The sequence below is a fragment of the Pseudomyrmex gracilis genome, unplaced genomic scaffold (genome assembly GCF_002006095.1).
Source record: "Pseudomyrmex gracilis isolate BER0280 unplaced genomic scaffold, ASM200609v1 scaffold_72, whole genome shotgun sequence".
NCBI classification, from domain to species: domain Eukaryota; kingdom Metazoa; phylum Arthropoda; class Insecta; order Hymenoptera; family Formicidae; genus Pseudomyrmex; species Pseudomyrmex gracilis.
Genome location: NW_018020656.1, coordinates 641 through 20906, shown reverse-complemented (window position 1 = coordinate 20906; position 20266 = coordinate 641). Strand labels below are relative to the sequence as shown.

Here is a 20266-nt window from a genome sequence, read left to right as displayed (position 1 = left end):
TATATATGTATAATATGTGTATATATATAGATATTTATTTATAAGAGAAAATATATCAGTATTTTTTTGTAGTATTGTGAACAACTATGATCGAGATGATACTGATTTATGCATATAACATTCAATTTATATGTATATATAAATATACATATATATGTGTATCTATATGCAAGTTTTACATATGTATATATATATATATGTATATTGAATTCGCGTATATGTTTGAATGCGTTCAGATAATGCGTCAAAATAATTTCTTTGGGCGTAAAATATGTACTGCCTGTCATTTTTTCACATCGATGTATGCGATATAATTACACATACTCTGTAAACTATAACGGAAACGCAAATCGTGCAATGAATGAACATTCGTATATTTCTACGTGTTGCAATTTCCAAGGCAACTTCAAAACAAAATTTCGGTTTCACGCCTTCCAGAAACGAAATAATCATTAAAAATAATTTATTACGGACGCATACATACAATTGAAACAATTTTTACGTAATTTACAGTAGTATTTTACAGAACATATCGATAGAAGACTCTTCTGCCTCTAGAGATTCTCGAACGTAATATATAATAAATAATAATGAAAGTAATACGTAAAACAAAAAAATAACGCGAAAATAGTTGAAATTATAAGACACCGCAGTGATTCTACCACTGGTGTGTATCTCTCGGTTACCACATGAGGAAAAAAAAGAATGAAAAATGAATAAAGCAGAAAAAACGAGAAAAAAAAAAACAATTTATTTCCACACATTTGAATTATCTAGCGAGAAAAAGAAAATGTAAGACTTCTCAGAACAAGTTTTTAGTTTTTAACGACATTATACGTGTTTTCACAAGACGTTCATTAAGAGTGAAAACAGAGATAAGGGAGAGAAAGTCAAAGTCATATATCTGCGTCTCTGACTTTGGTCTTGAAGCGAGATAAAGAAGATATTGTGCGAATAAAATAATATAATCGCGCGCGTCTATCAAAAATTACGTGATTCGATTGTAGAAAATTGAAGATTCACACAGTGCGTAACTTAATTCTCTTCTACAAATGTATCACTTCTGACTATATAATGCGAAAGAAAGCAGAATATACTATCGCGAGATATATATATATATACATAAGGAATTTACGTGAAATGATAGATGCAAATTCTATTTCTGCTAATAGCTCACGAAGCACTTAAGCGGCTCAAGCAATTGAAAAACAAAAATGTATAAAAATTTGAAAAAAAAAGAAAAAAAAAACATTGGAAGACAAGGATCTCTTCAGCTATGTCGATTAACGAAACACAAGTAAGAATGTAATTTATAATTTCTGATCTTTAAAATCGCACAATAAAAAAACTACCGTCGGAAAAAATAGAAATTTGTTTTTGTAGAAATTGTAATATTTTCGAATATGATTTATGCAAAAAGTAACATATTAAGTATGTAATCTTGATTCCATATAAAGTGCAGAGAAAAAATTTATGTCTGTTCCTTTTTTTTTTTTTTATTTTTTCTTTTTTTACACATCTCTAAACCTGGCTTTTTTAGCGAATTCAATATCTCTTCATTTTTTGCAAGCGCGCGCGATTTCCCCGAAATTCGATACTTCGAGTTTTCTCTTCAATTCGTTTCGGGAAAAAAAAAAAAAAAAAATACTGTATTATTTGTGTGTGCCCGGAAGATGCAGTCAAACACAAGTTTTATTTCTTTTTGCAGGAACGTGATAAGTGGCAAATTGAATGAGAACTCGCGCGGAGAGACCGCGAGTATAATAACAACTGTGTTATATCCAAAGGTCCACACTTACGCTAGTCTGGCCGAGAACTTCATACCGCTGTCGAGATGTGTGTGTGTGTGTGTGTATGTGTGTGTGGTGCGTGGTGTATATGTGCGTGCGCGCGAATGTATTGTATTAGCATAATATTCTACTTGTACGTACGTTGTTGTATCCACGTTGAATATCTAAATATCTCTGGCACGCGCGTCCGACAACAGAAATCTATGTACTTATAGGATTGTTGCTCTCGTACTCGAGCGTGTTACACATATGTATATTCGACCATACGTGCTTTCGAACGATTAAAAAACTGAAAAAAAAAAAAAAAATGAAAAAAACAAAAAAACGAAAGACGGAAAAGAAGAAGAGAAAACCACTCCGCCGCCGCCGGATGTCTTGAAAAGATATACGCTTACAAATAGATCACAATCTAGATCGTACTCTGTGCATTTCCCCGCCCTTCCTTCCCTACACACACACACATAGTAATCCATTGTCGACGAGGATATTGTTCCTTTTTTGTAAAACCTGAAGCGATCGTCGAAATAATCACGGACACGGGTTGTTCCATGTTTATATCAGCGGATGCAAGGAGTGAGTGATCCGACGAACATTGGGGGAGGGAGGGGGGTGACACCTGCGTGTGCGTGCGGTAATTGATGTGCGTGAAAAAAACAAAAAAAACAAAAGAACGACTTGTCACCTTAGGCCCGTTTCTTTGTGACAAAGGTGATACACACAGTAAGGAGAGAGTTCCGTGAAAGTTGTATTAATGTTAACACGTGTATTTTCCGTTGTGTATATCGTATTGTACATAAAAAAAAAAAAAAAAAAAAATGCTAAATCGTGATCATTCACACGCATACGCCAGTATTTATTTGCGTATGTCTCTACGAATCGTCCTTGCTAACATCTAGAATTTGTTCGCGCGATCTTAATAGAGCGAACGGAGGATTGATGTAATATCTGCGATTGTGTATAAGAAAACGAAGACGGTGGTGCGTGCGTGCGGAAATTTTGTGTAAACGCGCGCGAACAGAAACAAAACTTCCGATATTTGTATTAAAATACTGTCCGCAATTTTGTGCGTGCGTGCGTGCGTTTGCGTGTGTGCGCGCGCGCGCGCGTGTGTATGCGACGTTATTAAGATATTATTATTCCGCTAAAAAAAACCACGTGTACGAGACGTTTAGCTCGTAGGTTTCTAGCCGATTTTTCAAAAGTGCGTGCATGCGCGCGCGCGCACGCAAAATCACGGAGTTTTAATATTATAAAAATACGACTGACTGCTGGTTGTATGGTTGTGAGCAAACTTTTTCTCTTCATACATCATAGATGAGAGAATACACACACATCCTTCTCCTTAAAAAAAAAAAAAAACTACATACATTGCACACGGAAAGAGGAGTAATCGTTGCATACGCGTTTATGACGGAATTAAGAGACTTGTGATCTAATTATAAATATATATTATACATATATACATATATATATATATATATATATATAATCACAATTTCTTTACTCAACAGATATTTCTTTTGTCTCCCGTTTTTTTTTTTTGTATATTTTTGCGAATTGGTGTGTGAATAGATCGGAATTATAATCGATGTATTCTCGTGTCTTTCATTCCTCGGTTCATCGATCAACGATGAAGAATAATATTGACACTATGGTTGTGCGTATTTATATTATGGGAATGAGGCTGCGCGATTAATATCTTGTTACGAGGTGAGACAGACTTTTGACAGAGAAATTAGATAACGTGCATTTTCCCTCGTGTGTTGTATAATCGTTCATTGATGACATGTCAATCTCTCTGATGCTGTTAAACTAAGCTGAAATAACTATAATAAATGAAATTTAAGATTATATTTAATCGACATTTTATGGCTTTTCGTATAGAAAGCAAATTGCGCGCATTGCGGCGAAACAACTTTTATTTACTGTTTATTTATTGTTTCAACAAATGAAGTGTTGCGGGGAAAATAAAATCGCTAGTAATATGAGATCGCAGATTAATAATCAATCGCCATTTTGATGGAATTGGCAGCTTACTTGCGTTTAATATGCGTGAATGTGTGTGCGTCTGTGTGTGTGCGTGTGTGTACGTGTGCATGTACATTCAATATTATAATTATGTCATAAATCTTATATATGTATATATATGTATGTATGTACATATATATAAAATATGAAACGCGGATAACAAGATACTAAATAGTAGACAACAATTGTGTGTGGGTTTATGGTGCAAACCGGTGCATATTATTTTTTCAGTGTGCATGCAAAAAAGAACACACGAGGAGAAATATGTGAGGAGTTAAAATATACATATATATATAAGAAAAAAATAGACAAAAAAACGTGTTATTAATATGTGCACAGCATATTTCCTTCAATTATCTACATTCTATGTGTAAAACTTTTATCACAATATTGCATTGTTATATAGTATAAAAAAAAATTGTGAAATTACTTTTATTATAATCATTTTTTTATCATGTATAGTGGGAATAAAATCACTGAGAAGCTAAAATGTTCTTTTTACGAGAAAGATAATTGAGTAAAAACAAAGGTTGTATAAGAGTTTACATAGAAATATATATCACATATATATATATATATATACACACATATATGTACATATATATGTATAAATAACTTGTTTATTTTCTTCCAATTAATTTTTAAAGTCGATTCATATTTTTTTTAATGAATGAATAAAAACCAACAAAAGGTTTTTTAATAAAAAAAACTTCGATATACTCCTTCCAAATAAGCTTGTTTTTTGTCGAGTTCAAATTTGTTCAAAATTAAATCTATGTACATAGTGTAATTAATTCATTGTTATTAGCAATGTGAAAGTTTTTGTTTTTATATTTGCTTCGTAAACTAGCCGATCTCTTTTTTATTTTCTCTAATATCAACTAAAGGAGAAATAAGTAATCTATACGACGCGTAATTATATAGTTACAAAAAATATATACGTATTATAATAAATCCCCATCGCGTACTATATAAAGCCTACGATATCTTTACCACATTATACAGGGGTTTATTATATATACATAATCATCGGATTATTGTTTATTTTATATTATGAGAAAATAAATATATATACATACAATATTCTTTTTTTAAAGTAAAATTTTATTAGATATATAACTTTGATCATCTTAACTCTTTGAATTGTATCATTTTTCTAAACAATTTTTTTAACTTAAAATTGTTTTATATATTTCAATGGAAAATAGAACAAAAATAAAAAATCATTGAAAGATGTGTGTCAAAATGTACAAATTTCATATAAATATATCTCACAATTGATTTTACTGAGTAAGAAGAGAGAAAATCTCACTTTAAAAAATAAATTGCGTATTCTCTTTTTGAAATTATTTTGTTTTCTCTCACCTTTTTATTTCTTTCTGCTTTTATTATCTTACTCCCACATCTTTATTTTGTGTCATTTTTACTACTGATTCAATACTTATTAAGTCTTTATGTTTCTCTAACATTTCTGAGAGTATGTGCTCCTTTGCTATCATGTAACCTGATGCTGATATAAAATTTCGAATTAATTTCTTCATTACATTTATCTTCCATATAGTTTTTTCCATTTTACGTTTATTCCTGGAAATAAGTATTTGATCAATATTAGAATCAATAAGAGACAGAAAATAAATGTTGACACATTTGTGTGAGTTTACTCACTTCACAATCTCAGGATGTGTTTCCTGCAATATTTCACTTTGTAACTGTTCCTGGTTGCTTAGAAAAGTTTTGTAATCAAACAGCGCTTTCTGACATTCCAGTTTTAGATTCAACTGTATCAAAGATGCCTCTTTAATGGACTCGTGAGTGGCCATAATAGTGTCATTAAGAGTAAACAACTTATTCATATGAGCATCAAGTTTTCTAGAAAAAAAAAACAAAAAAAAACAAAGACAACTTTTATATTATGTTTAAAGTATTTCAGAAGAAAAGATTACTTCTTGTTATAAGACATATATAACAAAGATCTAAAATGTCAGCTAAACAGAACATCAGAACAAACTTGTTCCTCACTTTTGATCCTCGATACTGCCTTCTTTATTGTTTAAAATCGAAGCTATAGTGGCGCTGTGAAGGCACAATTTAACAGCCTTAGCATTCACAAGTGTATCACTTATGACATTTTGCAATACACCTCCGGCTTCGCTCGTGGTCCGCTTCCATCTGCCATCGATACACTCTATAATTAATATTAAACTCTCAAAAGAATGAACAACAAATTCGTGCGGCATTACAACCTGTAAAGTGACGTACGTTGACACTTCGCTCTGTACATTAAGAATTTAGCGTTCAAACGCATCAACGATTCCCTGGTTGCTCGTATCTTCTCCTCGATGGGGGTGAAATCGTCCAGCGAAATTGCACCGATCGGAAATTCGTTTAGCGTCACATTTAGACTCTTCACAGATTCTTGCAACTCGTCCCACTCCGATCCCATTGTTGTTGTTAATTAACGAATTCTATACAAAAACAAAAAACTTCTATTTACATTCGGCGCGTAAACATTCGCGATCGTTAGGGTGCATCCCAATGGAGAGAGAAGTAACGTATAACGGAAAACGACGAAAAGCAAAATTCCGCTTGACTCAAATCACTAGCTTGAGCGAACGGGAAACCGACTCCGTTGAGTAAAATTCTCTTCTCGTGCTGCCACCCCACCATCGGGTACACTTCTCTTCTCCTTTTACTTTCTCTTAAGGTTATGTTACTGTCAGTTGGTGACCCGTCTACAGTGGAGTACATACACCCGGGACAACATAACCTCGAAAAGCGGATAGATAACCCGCTATCTACGGATGAACTGTCAATTCCGGTGTGCAGAGGGGCGTGTTTTGCGACCGTCAGTATAGGCCGGGGAAATTCGTGTAGACTGACCAGAGTCCGCGAATTTCCGCGAGTGATACACGGTGCCCACACGATCGCCCGATACGCCCGGAATCAAGTCAAGTCGACATCGGCGACCGCGCCCGTCGAGCGCAACCAACACTGTCCGCTGATTCACTGAGCCGCTGGCCCCCCACGGCATATTCTCTCGTCGTTTCGCTTGTGTTATATAGTTTTTGCGCGCGACCGTCCTGAGGCGTTACCTTCCGCAAGCAGCGAGCACGAAATGACGGAGGCCCATAACTTCGGTGTCGAAGCCATCAGTTGTCACGCGTGGAACAGAGATAGAACAGGTGTGAAAAAAAAGTCGCTCCCCCTCGTCTCTTTTTACGCGTTATCGAATTGTTCAGTTGCGCTAAATTGATTTATTTTCGCAGAGGTTGCCATTTGTCCCAATAACAATGAGATACAGGTGCACAAGCGCACTTCGTCCGGCTGGAAGCTGCTGGAAACCCTGGAGGAACATCACATGACCGTTATGGGAATTGACTGGGCGCCAAAGACCAATCGCATAGTCACCTGTTCCGCGGACAAGAACGCGTACGTGTGGACTCAGAAGGAAGATGGCAAGTGGGATCCCGCGTGGGTTCTACTGCGAATAAATCGGGCTGCTACATGCGTAAAGTGGTCTCCTCTAGGTATTTGAAGATTTAAGAAATTTTGTAATATACTTTCTGTTTTTTTTTTTTTTTTTTTTTTTTTTGTATTTACAACGATCATCTTTGCAGAAAACAAATTTGCTGTGGGCTCCGGTGGACGAGTTATAGCTATTTGTTACTTTGCGTCAGAGAATAATTGGTGGTTATGTAAACACATAAAGCGTCCATTGAGGTCCACAGTGACCACTGTGGATTGGCATCCGGATAACAAGGTCCTGGCTGCGGGATCTACGGACTACAAGGTCCGTGTTTTCAGTGCATTTATCAGTGATATGGAGGAAGGTCCTGGGAACAGTCCTTGGGGACAGAGTAGTTCCTTAGGAACATTGGCTGAGTTTCCTAATACACCCAATGGAGGTGAGACCTTTCTATTTTTTGTTGTAATTTTCTAAAAAAAATACAAATAGAAGCGTCGTTTCTTATGGATAAATCACTTTTAAATCACTTTTTTCTACGTGTATAGGTGGCTGGATACATTCGGTAGCGTTCAGTCCGTGTGGCAATAAAATCTGTTGGGTGGCGCACAATTCGTCTATATGTGTCGCTGATGCTACTAAAGGAAACGCAGTCGTGAGATTGTATACAGAGCATTTACCGTTTTTAAGTTGCGTTTGGATAGGATCTAATAACATTGTTGCTGCGGTAAACAACCACGAGTCTTTAAGATCCTCCGTGATAGAGGATTGTTTCCCGTACTGATCGGTGATAATTTTTCCGTCCATATTATAGGGGCATAGCTGTATGCCGATGTTATATTCCGTTGACGATAACGGACAAATATATTTTGTGTCCAAGCTGGACAACACGCAGAAAAAGGAGATTGCTGGATTGTCCGCAATGCGAAAGTTTCAGTCGCTGGACCGGCAAGCGAGGAACGAGACGAACGATAACGCATTGGACAGTGTGCATCAAAATACGATCAACTGCGTACGTCGGGTATCCGATCATGAATTTAGCACAAGCAGTTTAGATGGACAACTTGTAGTTTGGGACTTAAAGGTAAGATTCGCGCGCACACGCGCGCGAAGTTCTATTTGTGATGTCAACTTGACAAAAGTTTGTAAATTCTAATCGATCTCGTTCTTTTTTTTTTTTCTTTTCCCTCATCAAGCTTTTAGAGAATTCCATTGCTGGTCTCAAGATAGCGTAAGCATGAAACTTTTTTTATATTGCGAAGATCAGAGATATTACATCCAATACAACGATGTATAAATGTTAAAATAAAAATGCTATACAAATTTCTTATTGATCAGTCGCCTTGTTGAGTTCTCTCGCGCGTCACGACGCGCGATTGCCCTCGCGAAGGAAAGTCTTTCTTTCTTTTTTTTTTTTTTTTTTGCCGTTCCACGTGGGAAAAATTTTATATCCGATAGTGCATTCTCTCGCAAGAAGGAAACATTAACCACTGACGTCACTCACGAACGTCATCAACGGATACAAGATGTCGTCGAAGTCCGGACCACTGAACAGCGCGCGCCTGCCTATCTGTGTGTGTGTGAACCCGTAAAATTCTTTTAAACTAAAATTTGAGTAAACGCAATTATAACATGGTAAGATACAGAATTTCTTTTATCGTTTAGCAGAATATACTTCGCGTCACGAGTACAATAATAAATTAATATTGAAAAATACATTCACATTCCCTATATATACGTAAAGTAGAAAACTTTTATGCATATGCGGTGCAGTGGGACTACTTTACCGACACTGATTTTCTCGATGATGCACAGAAAGTAGAAAAAAAAAAAAAACTCGTGACATTTCACATTGTTAATACAATTTTTAATACTTTTGAATTTTCCGTATTCATTAAAAGAAGAAGAAGTATTTATTTATTAACTTTATGTAAAAATGTTACTTCAATCTTTATTTTCATGTAAAAATATATGTCAGTGTTACATCGCCATTAAAACATTTTTATTTCATTTCTCGATTTTTTATTTCTTTTTGTGTGTGTGTGTGTGTGATCTCTCACTCGTCCTTCCGATTTTCAGAACGTCAGGTATACAAAAAAAAATAAATAAATAAATAAAAAATGCGGCTCGAAAACACGCGACCTGACACGCGTTTCTGTCGAACGGTTCATCCGTCGACAGGCGCGAGTCTGCCTGGAGAAAGGCTCTCCAGAGAGTGCAAAAGCAGGGGTGGGGGTGGGACAAGCAGCCGGACAAGTTCACCAGCGGAGAATATCGATTCAGTCTCGCGCAAACCACCCCCATGTGTCGCTGTGGCCGTTGCGGCAGCGCGCTCGAGCTACTCCGCTTTTGCCATGCCTGCCGCCGACAAGTAAACACAGTCACACGACGAAGCGATTAACGCAAAGACACCCAAAGGGGGATTCCCGTCGTCGTCGTTGCCAAGAACCAGAACGCAAACGGACGGAGCCGCCGATCCTACGTCGAAGCGTGCGACGAAATATTCCGCGGAGACGCGGCGGATTATTATCGCCGAGCCGATCCGCGATTATTGATTCCCGGGTGACGTTTCTTTTTTCCTCTGTATTTCCACCGATCGGGTTGCACGCGACGCATCGGAAATCCATCAAGCTTTCTTGTGAATCGCGCGCGCGCTCGTGCCGCCGTCAACCCCCTACGAGAAATAGTAGGTCGCGTGTGCGGGAAGCGACGACCGAGTATCGCCGTCGCCGCTGCCGCCGGCGCACGCGGTGTCGTTACTCGACGGAGGGCTTGTTGGCGTCCGAACGTCACGGTTGTCGGGGCCGACGTCGGCCGTCGAATATGACACGGACCCGTGATCGTTCCGTGCAGATCGTTCCGTGCTACTCTTGACTACGAATCACAGCCGCGGTGTGACGACCACGTTGACGACCACGACGACGACCACGACGACGACAACAACGACGACGACGACGACGACGACGACGACGACGACCGCAAGAACGGGGACGAGATCGAAAGAGCCGAAAACACCCCATCGAGGTATCATGTCTTCGATATCGGCGCAGGGCGTCGTCGAGCGTGCCAGCGCCGAACTGACCAAGCGAATTAATGGCCTGGGATTACGGACGTCGAAGCATCATGGTCGGTGGTGAAACATTTTCTTCGTTTTTTTTTTTTTTCTTTCTTATTTCTCGCCGTCACATTCCTCATTACCGCGCTCGCCTCCTCGCATCAACCCTCTCTCTCTCTCTCTCTCTCGTTCTCTCTCTTTCTCTCTCTCTCTCTCTCTGCTTTTTTACTCCGTTAGTTCCCGCACCACTTTCCGTCATCCCCTGCTCGCGGTAGCGTGCGTAACGCGACGCGTCGCACGCTCCGCGTTAAATTCGCGTTGGCTTCGATTTTTTTTCTCACGGCGCTATCGGGGACAGATACGACAAAGGGAGATCGGATCGGTGTCAAGTTTATCTTCCGCTCGAACGGCAACGGAAAATAAAAGCGAACGAGAAAGAAAGAGAGAGAGAGAGAGAAGGGTTGTCTACCACGCCGCAACCCCGCGATTTTTTTCTCGCTCGCAAGCTCCGAGCCCCCCTCGGGACTTCGATCTTCGTTGTTACGTAATCACGATAAAGGATTGATTTCCTCGTGAGAGCTTTGTCTCCTCTATTTACCTGTCGCCCTCTCTTCCCTCCTCTCTTTCTCATCGCCCCCTATATCCCTTTGTTTGATCTGTCCCTGATATCGGACGTGTTCCTCCGCGTCGGAGCGGAGGCACTCCGCTCGCGCGTCCTTTCCTGCGCGCGCGATAATACACTTTTTCCTCGTCGTTTTATTTAAAACGAACATAATTTTTTTTTTTTTTTTTTTTTCGTGATTTTTGTTGTCGCAATTTTAACTGCAATGGAATCGATAGCACGCGTCCCCCGTGCACACGCGAAAAGAGTGGCAACGCGCCGGCTCGAATATAACACAAGCCAATGTACCTGCTTTTACCCCCTTTTTCCGTACCTGCTCGGCCAGGTAGTGTCTAATATCGTCAGTAGTCGCAACTGCGCGATCGGTAGAAACGTATCGCACAGTTACGACTACTTCTAGAGAAAAAGGTAACCCTCCCTCCTCCCCGTTCTCCATTCATGCTCTTCTATGAGTAAACAAAAGCCGATAAAAATGTGCGGGGGTACTCATGGGTTCCTTTTTTTTTTTTTTTTTGAGGACCGCTCGAAACCGGTCGTACGGATTCGATTTGGTCTCTTCCTTTGTAACGTCCAGAGATGCCGATCGGATCGCCATTTTCGGTTATTCACGAAGAGACACTCGGCTGGTGTCCGAGAGACCGCGTTTCAATGCGCAAATAGGAAATCTCCATGCTTGGATAGACGCCAATCGCAGTCGCCAAGCGGGGATCCGCGGAATTGCAATTAGCCTAAATAGGAGAGACAAAGTTGATTCTAGACGAAATATTCTCTCTCTCTCTCTCTCTCTTCGTACGAAACGTCTTTGCTGTCGCTAAGATATCTTGCAAAAATCACTCATACACACACGAAACGAGCGATTATAGGATCCTCGCTGTTTCCGAAAGACGTGCGGCGTTACATAAGTTTCGCGCGTGATGTCGCGCGAATGTAAAAAAAAAAAAAAAAATGCACTCGAAAATCTCACACGCGGTTTAACGCACACGCGTGACTCGCAACGAGAGATTCTATCGCGGTTACTAAGAATAAAAAGTAATTTATGCTTAGATAAATGGCAAACGGGAAATAGCGGTGCACCGCGCGAGCCAAATAGGACATTTTGCTCGGAAATAAAACGAGAATGCCCCCGAGAGAAGTTTTAGAATTAATCTATCACTCCCCCGGAGATTTCCCTAATGCGGCGAAGAATTATGTAAAATGAATTTTTTGAAAAGAATTTTCCAGAGAAAAATTATCCTTCTTACAACTTCTCTCTCTCTCTCTTTCTCTCTCCCTCTCTCTCTCTCTCTCCAATTGTGTATTGAAATTGGCCTTGAATATATATTTTAGGGGGCGGAAAGACCAGCGTCATGGAACGCGTGACGAATGTCTTCTGCGGCGGCAGTGGTAGCGTCGCTTACATGAATTTGCAGAGCGCAAACAACGCGAACACGACACCCGAGAAACCAAGCCGTAGCGCCGCGCAAACCATCAACAATGCGACCGCGGGCAACAATAAGGAACGTATGAACAATGTCACCCCGAGCAGAGGCAGGATACCCAGAAACAGAATGAAAATGGCCGTGCCCCTGGCCAGCGGGGGTACGGGCGGTTACGTGCCGCCGGCCACATGGGAACAACTGATGCAGGACGACAATTTTCTCGGACGATTTTTTCTTTACTTCAACGCGACGGAAAGAAGAATCCTGGCACAGGTAGTAGAGAAAATCAATCGGGATTAAATTATTTGCAATTGTTCATACATCAAAACTTCGTTTTTGTTGTAAATCTCTCGTCGCAGCTTTCCGCAGCTTTCTGTGTGTGTTTGCGCGCGCGTGCACTTTAACCGCATCCGTGTGTTTATCGTTGCACGCAGGTTTGCACGAGATGGAGAGACATTCTGTACGCCAGACCGCGTCTTTGGACGGGATTGGTTCCGGTGGTGCGATGTCGCGAGGCTCGCGCCATGCAACCGAGCTCGCGCACCCGGCTCTACGCCTCTCTGGTGAGAAGAGGCTTCGACTCATTGGTTCTCCTGGGCGCTACCGACGAAGATATTCCGGAACTAACTCGCGGTTTTCCGCTGGCACAGCGATATGTGCATTCTTTGTCACTGCGGTGTTGCGCGGTAACGGACCGAGGCCTTGAGGCTCTTTTGGATCATTTGCAGGTGAATTCGTTATGCTTTGTATATGCTATACGCTGCTGTTTTCAAGATCTCGAAATAAACTCGAGATGTTTATTTCTACATTTTATTTTTTTTTGTTTTATTTTTAAATACAACAATTTTTGAGAAATGAGAAACAATCGCATTTTTTCTGGAGATAAAACGAAACAGAAATATATGAAAGATTGATATAAAAAAAAAAAGTACACAGATATAAATATTATCTTTCTATCGATCGGCTTTTATGTATTCGAGAGTGGCTGTTTTGCACAGACGGAAGTCGCTGAATATAATTTACGGCTGAAACTCGATATAGCTAGAAAGAGAGCGCGCGAGATAGAGAGAGCTTGTTAACGGGATTCTCTCCCGGTCTTCGTCGCGTCGAGAGAGCGGCACTATGCGAAATCAACTTAACAATTTGCCATTATTTTTAGGCTTTGTACGAGCTTGAATTGGCCGGCTGCAATGAGATAACGGAAGCCGGCCTGTGGGCATGTCTCACCCCCAGAATAGTGTCGTTGTCCCTGTCAGATTGCATAAACGTCGCCGACGAGGCTGTAGGCGCCGTGGCGCAGCTATTGCCGAGCCTCTATGAATTTTCCCTGCAAGCTTATCACGTTACCGACGCCGCGCTCGGTTACTTCAGCGCGAAGCAAAGCAGCGCGCTCAGCATCTTGAAATTGCAATCTTGCTGGGAGCTCACGAACACCGGTGTAGTAAATATTGGTAAGAATCGCCTTTTTTTTTCGCGCCCGTATTGTTTTTTTTTTTTTATACAATCGCAATAACGAAGATGTAATTCATGTAAATTTAAATCTCTTCACTATCTAATTGTGAATTCGATACAGCGTACGTTACGTAACATGTTGCGCGAGATATCGGGAGAGAGATTCAATATAAAAAAAACAAAATCTACTTTTTATCACAAATGGGTTTTAATTTTCGAAACAAAGAAGAAGTTTCTTGGTTTCTTTCTATTTTTGATCTCCCCAGATGAGATTTGATTCTCTGGTGAAAATCGAAACGATAATTTATTTAGACAGATTGTGATTACACACGAACGCGCTCAAATCGCGGAATTGGAAGAGCGTGGAGCGTTTGCCAATTTTTGCAAGTTTCGATCGAGATCTCGTGAGTGACAAAGGTGACGAAGATGTAACGGTGATAGGCCGAAATTAAGCCATACGTGCTTGAGATTAAATTTAGAATTAAGGAACACAGCTTTATTTAGCTTTCACGCTGTCTCTCACAACGGTAGTTCAGATTCATATGTTATGAGCAGGAACGCGTTTGCATAAGAAAGATAAGCAAACGCGTTTTGCGGACAACGACCCGATATTGTTATTTTTTTTTTTTTTTTTGCACAACAGATGTGAGATATAGATAAAAGATTAAGTTTTTACATTTCGTTTTTCTTCTTGTTTTTTGTTTTGTTAGTGTATCAGTTTTTCTTTTTCATATTTAGATATAAATATTTAGAAAAAACTGTTAATATGTATCTGTGATGTTTTGTTTTAGTACATTCCTTGCCCAATTTGACCGTGCTATCGCTTTCTGGATGCAGCAAAGTAACGGATGACGGTGTTGAATTAATCGCAGAAAACTTGCCAAGACTTCGTTCCTTAGATCTGAGCTGGTGCTCAAGAATTACAGATGCAGCCTTAGAATGTATTGCCTGTGATTTGAATAACTTAGAAGAACTCACGCTAGACCGGTAAGAAGAAGTTGCGCGCACATTTTCGAAGGAGACACATTTCGAAAAAGTAGATTTGCAGATTTGTTATCCGCAAAAAATTTTTCGCATAGTCGAAACGAAGAGGATCACCAACATCTTTTCATTAGTAAATCATCTGATTGTTGAAAGGCGCGTCCCTTAAGTGTTTTAGTTATCTATAACATAAATATAGTATCTAGAGATATTCCCTCCGAGCTCGCGTTACGTAACGACTGACTCATATGTGTCATAAAGTGTCAGAAGGTCGTTCTCGTGCCGCTAGAGCCATAATTTAGTCACGAAGACTGTTCGCAAAACGACAAACAGTCTTCTGGCAATAAATTTGCGCAAGGCTTGCCCTACTATTTTTATATTTATGATACATTCGCGGCCTGATTTATGATGTCACATACTTCTCTCCATCGTTTAATCCTCGTCTCCTTTCAGATGTGTACACATCACCGATATTGGTGTAGGTTACATCTCCACGATGGTCTCGCTGAGCGCTTTGTTCTTGAGATGGTGTTCGCAACTTAGGGATTTCGGACTTCAACATTTGTGCGTCATGAGATCTTTGCAGGTGTTGTCTGTGGCAGGTAAATCGTGCACACATCACCATCTGAATCTGTTGTTTTTTCTTTTACGCGAGAACAAATAACTAGATTGCAATATTGTAATTTTTATTTTTTTTCTTTTTTAATTTTTTTTAAATAAAATAACATGTAATTTTCCGCAGGTTGCCCGTTGCTCACAAGTAGTGGTTTATCCAGTCTGATACAGCTTCGGCATTTACACGAGCTAGAATTAACCAATTGTCCGGGAACGTCGCGAGAACTGTTTGACTATTTACGTGAACATCTGCCGCGTTGCCTAATCATCGAGTAAAACAAAAACGATGTTCCATGAAGACACAATAAAGCGCGAATATATAGAATTTCTTTATACTCAAAAAGAAAAATTAAATTAAAAAAAAAAAAAAGATGTAAGTATATGTGTCAAACAGAAAGTATTAAAATCGCGCCCGCGAGAAGTAGAAACCTCGCAGAAAGCAATATTTCAAGCGAGAGACAAAGGTGGTGTAAAGGAGAGATACAATATATATATACTATATATATATATATATATATATTACGCGTATATTACAGATATAAGAAAGCAACTGACGTCCAAAACAAGTTAATGAAAGAACGCAATGTTTTCCTTGTAATGTGTGGTCTAAAAGAAAAAGTCACTAGCCCTGTGGAAAGAAACAAAAAAAAAAAACAAAAAAAACAAAAAAAAAACAAATATATAAACGCGTAGACATTTTTAATACACTAAACGTCCCATGATGCACTTCCGTTCGTATTTTTTCATTCTAACCACGCGAACACATCACGAGGCATGTACAAACGGCGATCGCGCGTGTGTCTACACACCGCTGGTTGGTGGGAAGCAGAAAGGAGATCTCCACACACTCCCAAGAAAAAGGAAACGCAATTGTGTAACACGCTCTTGTACAGAAATGAGAATTCACAAATATTGTACATTAGAACAGATTGATAAAAAAAAAAACGCGTATCGGAAATTGAGGAGAGAGATCAAAGCGCGGTCTTCTTTTTGCCTCCTAAATGTAGAAAGTCCGAATGTAAAACAAACAAAAAAAAAAAAAAAAAAGACGTGTGTGGCAAGAGAGACTCAACAGTTAGAACTGTGATAAATGTACATTAGAACAGATTGATAAAAAAAAAAACGCGTATCGGAAATTGAGGAGAGAGATCAAAGCGCGGTCTTCTTTTTGCCTCCTAAATGTAGAAAGTCCGAATGTAAAACAAACAAAAAAAAAAAAAAAAAAAGACGTGTGTGGCAAGAGAGACTCAACAGTTAGAACTGTGATAAATTTATATTGTACGTAATTCTTTAATTGGTTCGCGCATATACGTCTACAAACGTATCATCATCACGAGTGAGGCAATCGAACAATGAATTTGGAAGAGCGTATCGATTGTGCTTAATTGTTGCTACGACTTGTTGCTCCGCCAAATATTCCCATTGATGAGTAGTGTATCGCACGAAACGCTCGCGGAAACACACTCCGCGTGCGTGTGTTTTCCGTTGCGCGACGATGATGAAAGAGAGCTTTCTCGACAAGCTGTAATCGCAAGTAACGGAACTATGCGCGCGTCAATGAGCGGAACCGACAATAGAACAGTAATTAAGCATCATTGGTACGCATTTCTCGATACACACGCTATCACATACACATACACACACACGCACACACATTCCAAAGTCACACTACCCAACGAGATTCTATTCATGTGTAAGCACATGCGAGCTGGAACGTGTGTCGGGTGTAAATCAGAAATCAAATCCTTTCCTCGTCAGGCGAACTATCATTTGCTTTATTAAATCATTCAGATCCGACAACTTCTGCTCGCCTACGTGTGTCTAACGGCCGTTGCGCCTACACATGAATAAGCTAACAACGCCATTCGCGTTACTCCCGTTTGGCCAATGCGTGTTGTAAAACGTGTTTGAGAAAAAAGAAAACTCAAGAAGCTCACTATTCCTGCACCCACAATGGTAATGCGACAACGTCGTTTCATCTTGTATGTTATATTTATACATACATATATCTCTGTGCAATCAATGTGCGATTTTCCTAAATTTTAAGAAACTTTTACTAGCTGTATTCTTTGTGTGGTTATTCACTTATCTCCGATTAAGTACGTACGTATGCGTATTAATGTATGTAGTCATAATTAGAACGAAGTATTTTGTGTGTGTGTGTGTCTCTCTCTCTCTCTCTCGTTTTTAATAATTTGTTACGCCGGTATATACGCGATATATGTCCGACATATTATAATATACACACACCTTTTATTGCCATGTTATGTATCTCGAATAAATATAGATTTCAACGTGCTGTATAATTTATACCTCAACGAACGCGTTGTATTGCAAATCGATTCGGTCGGACGTTTGAGTTGCGCAATAGGCAAGGGTAAACAGCATAAATGCGCGGAACAATGTGTGAAAAAACTCGCCTTACATTTCATTTGATTTGTTTTTCAAAAAAGGTGCGGTGCAATATATATGTATGTTATTTGTTTTTGATTGTTTTCAGTCGCACAGACCGGAACTTCAAAGAGATGTGGTGCAATATATATATATATATATATATGTCACTTGTTTTTTGTTTTTATCAACAACATCGCGTCTCATATGTGATACACCGACTATTATTATTATTATTATTATTGCAACAGCGTCTCTGTGAGAATATTCCTATTATTGAATTAAGTTAAACGTAATTTTTCTCAAAGCAATCCGATAATCTCGCGTAACACAGATATTTTTGCGTGTTGTCACGTGCGTGTTTAGCACACAGAATACATTTGTATATATTGTAAAAATTATATACCTAATAATTCTGTTATCAATCAAAATTGAACGTAAATATATATACATATATATATGTATACATATATGTATATATATGTGTGTATATATATATATATATGTATATAAATATATATATATACTTGCACGCGGGCGAAGTTGTACTGGGTAATCGAGTCATAATTGTGAAATACCGCTCACATTTAATGCAACATTTAATGACAACACACCACAATACGATGAAATGCGCTGTGAAATAAAAGTTTATTGACCAGAACTTGTTTTGTGCATTTATTTACTTAAAAATCTTATATACCTAACAATAACACATTGAGTCTGTAATAACAAGTTACGCATTTTTCCACCAGGTAAGTAAACCTAGACCAGACTCGTCAATTGAACCCTATAAGAAAAAACATCACAGCTGAACTGTAGAAAGAGCTGTAGCTTGTGTTAATTCGCCATGTGTAATTAAAAAATTATTATACGTATGAAACGCACAATGATTAAATATATTAAAATTAATGTACACTCACGTGCAAAACATACGGTGCAACATTGCTAGTCTCTTGTTTCTCTCCCATGTCCTGAGGTGCGTTGTGCGCTGACGGTAAAGGTGTTTCCGTGAAGATCTCCTTCACAACTCTGAATCTTATAATTTCTCCTGAAATTGATTAAATGTCCCAATTTTATAAACTGATTGTGCAAACACTCCGATGTATCATCCCGATTTCATCAAGAAACTTTATTTCAAATATATTACCCGCGTCCATAAATAGGTCGTGCGTTTCTCCGTCTTCAGTCTTGTATATCCACACCCATGCTTGCTCCATCTGATCGAATCGCGACGGATGTTGCAATTTGTGAGGCGGTATGACTATATCTTCGAAAAAACCTAAAGTAACTAGAATACAAAAGTAGACATGTTAAAAAGTAAACGTGGTTCTTGAATTAAAATGTGTAAGAAACACAAAAAAATCGATGGATTACCGTGTACACCTTCGGGGCTACAGCAACGAATCTTTCCTATCAATATTTCTTCCATCCACGGACGAAACACAATAAATCGAAATGTAACTTTGGTGTGTGAGGACCCGTCACCGGGAAAGATATACGATTCCTCGATGTTTGTAATATCGTGCAGCGTGATACAAAGCCCCACATCTTTGTAAACCTTTTTTAATAAACAAAAAAATACCCGTCATCAATATATTATATTACTTTATCAAATATACTCATCTTCTGATTACTTACTTTATTGGCTAGCTTCTTATTTAATTCATCGGAAACGACGTCGTTTAACTTGTATTTAAAATTCATGGGTTGAATCCTGACAGTGTCCTTGAATTCCGCGAGCACAAACATTTTTTGATTTATTATCGTATCACGTCAAAATGCAAAATTGTATAAATTTGTTCATGAAGAACCATTTGTCTCCTTTTATGTTTTTCGTTTGTAGGCTATAACCTCCTGCAAGTTGTGCGCATAATGAAAAACCAGCTTAAAGGACAAATATCGACAAATCGTTGCAGAATGCGTTAATACACTTTACAAACAAAACATAAATATACATAAGTTTTAGCGCATCAAAAAATCCCAGAAGGTAAAGCAAAAACACTGGCTACAGGTCCATTCACTTTGAGCGCACATGTCCTTAACTCTATTCTGCCAGAGAGAAGCCTGAGAGCGGCCAGGTCCATAAAAGAATGTGTAATCACTTTTCCGCCCCGTAAACTAGCGCATGTCCACGGGTGGTACACATTGGAACTACGCAGCCAGTCCACGAGCGACATGTCGGTGCGCTATGTCCACAACGTGCGGTTCTATTCTGTGCTATGTGCACGCGTCCAAATGGTCACCTTCTTCAGGCGTGTCAGTATATTCGAGAGCGTGGATTTGATTTCTTTTGAAATTTAAAATGATCGGTCTCGTGATGAGAAGATACGAAAGGAGAACAGAAAAGGATTAAAAAAAAAACATTGCAACTTTCCACACAACATAAATGTGATATACAAGAAAAGATGTGATAGCGAAGAAAATAATATTATTCTAGCGAGCAGCATCAGA

At 39.0% G+C, this 20266-nt stretch overlaps 4 protein-coding genes and 1 long non-coding RNA gene across 6 annotated transcripts; 3 read left to right on the top strand and 2 right to left on the bottom strand.

Moving 5' to 3' along the window:
* Nucleotides 1–3300, top strand: LOC109854691. Its single transcript, XR_002250237.1, has 2 exons — nucleotides 1–1297; nucleotides 1709–3300. It is a non-coding gene; the product is annotated as an uncharacterized LOC109854691 (long non-coding RNA).
* Nucleotides 3301–5168: 1868 nt separating this feature from the next.
* On the bottom strand, nucleotides 5169–6365 carry LOC109854728. Its single transcript, XM_020428140.1, has 4 exons — nucleotides 6078–6365; nucleotides 5838–6003; nucleotides 5484–5687; nucleotides 5169–5402 (listed from the first exon to the last, which is right to left on the bottom strand). Exons 1-4 carry the CDS (start codon nucleotides 6259–6261, stop codon nucleotides 5207–5209), a joined length of 750 nt encoding a protein of 249 aa, XP_020283729.1. The 5' UTR covers nucleotides 6262–6365; the 3' UTR covers nucleotides 5169–5206.
* A 207-nt stretch (nucleotides 6366–6572) lies between these two features.
* Nucleotides 6573–8618, top strand: LOC109854727 (actin-related protein 2/3 complex subunit 1A). Its single transcript, XM_020428139.1, has 6 exons — nucleotides 6573–7000; nucleotides 7085–7345; nucleotides 7436–7723; nucleotides 7830–8008; nucleotides 8096–8365; nucleotides 8478–8618. The coding sequence occupies exons 1-6, from the start codon at nucleotides 6934–6936 to the stop codon at nucleotides 8514–8516; spliced, it is 1104 nt and encodes a 367-aa protein (XP_020283728.1). The 5' UTR covers nucleotides 6573–6933; the 3' UTR covers nucleotides 8517–8618.
* A 1423-nt stretch (nucleotides 8619–10041) lies between these two features.
* LOC109854720 (F-box/LRR-repeat protein 16) lies at nucleotides 10042–16471 on the top strand. The gene is made up of 7 exons (XM_020428128.1): nucleotides 10042–10407; nucleotides 12285–12649; nucleotides 12811–13104; nucleotides 13536–13827; nucleotides 14620–14815; nucleotides 15263–15411; nucleotides 15552–16471. Exons 1-7 carry the CDS (start codon nucleotides 10311–10313, stop codon nucleotides 15698–15700), a joined length of 1542 nt encoding a protein of 513 aa, XP_020283717.1. The 5' UTR covers nucleotides 10042–10310; the 3' UTR covers nucleotides 15701–16471.
* Nucleotides 16472–17087: 616 nt separating this feature from the next.
* On the bottom strand, nucleotides 17088–19886 carry LOC109854721 (DNA-directed RNA polymerase III subunit RPC8). 2 transcript variants are annotated; one of them, XM_020428130.1, is made up of 6 exons: nucleotides 19771–19886; nucleotides 19454–19669; nucleotides 19190–19373; nucleotides 18963–19103; nucleotides 18736–18863; nucleotides 17088–18602 (listed from the first exon to the last, which is right to left on the bottom strand). In XM_020428130.1, exons 2-6 carry the CDS (start codon nucleotides 19562–19564, stop codon nucleotides 18549–18551), a joined length of 618 nt encoding a protein of 205 aa, XP_020283719.1. In that variant the 5' UTR covers nucleotides 19565–19669; nucleotides 19771–19886; the 3' UTR covers nucleotides 17088–18548. The 2 variants fall into 2 exon arrangements, with proteins under 2 accessions (XP_020283719.1, XP_020283718.1); XM_020428129.1 differs by having other exon boundaries at nucleotides 19454–19886.
* Between the last annotated feature and the right edge of the window lie 380 nt (nucleotides 19887–20266).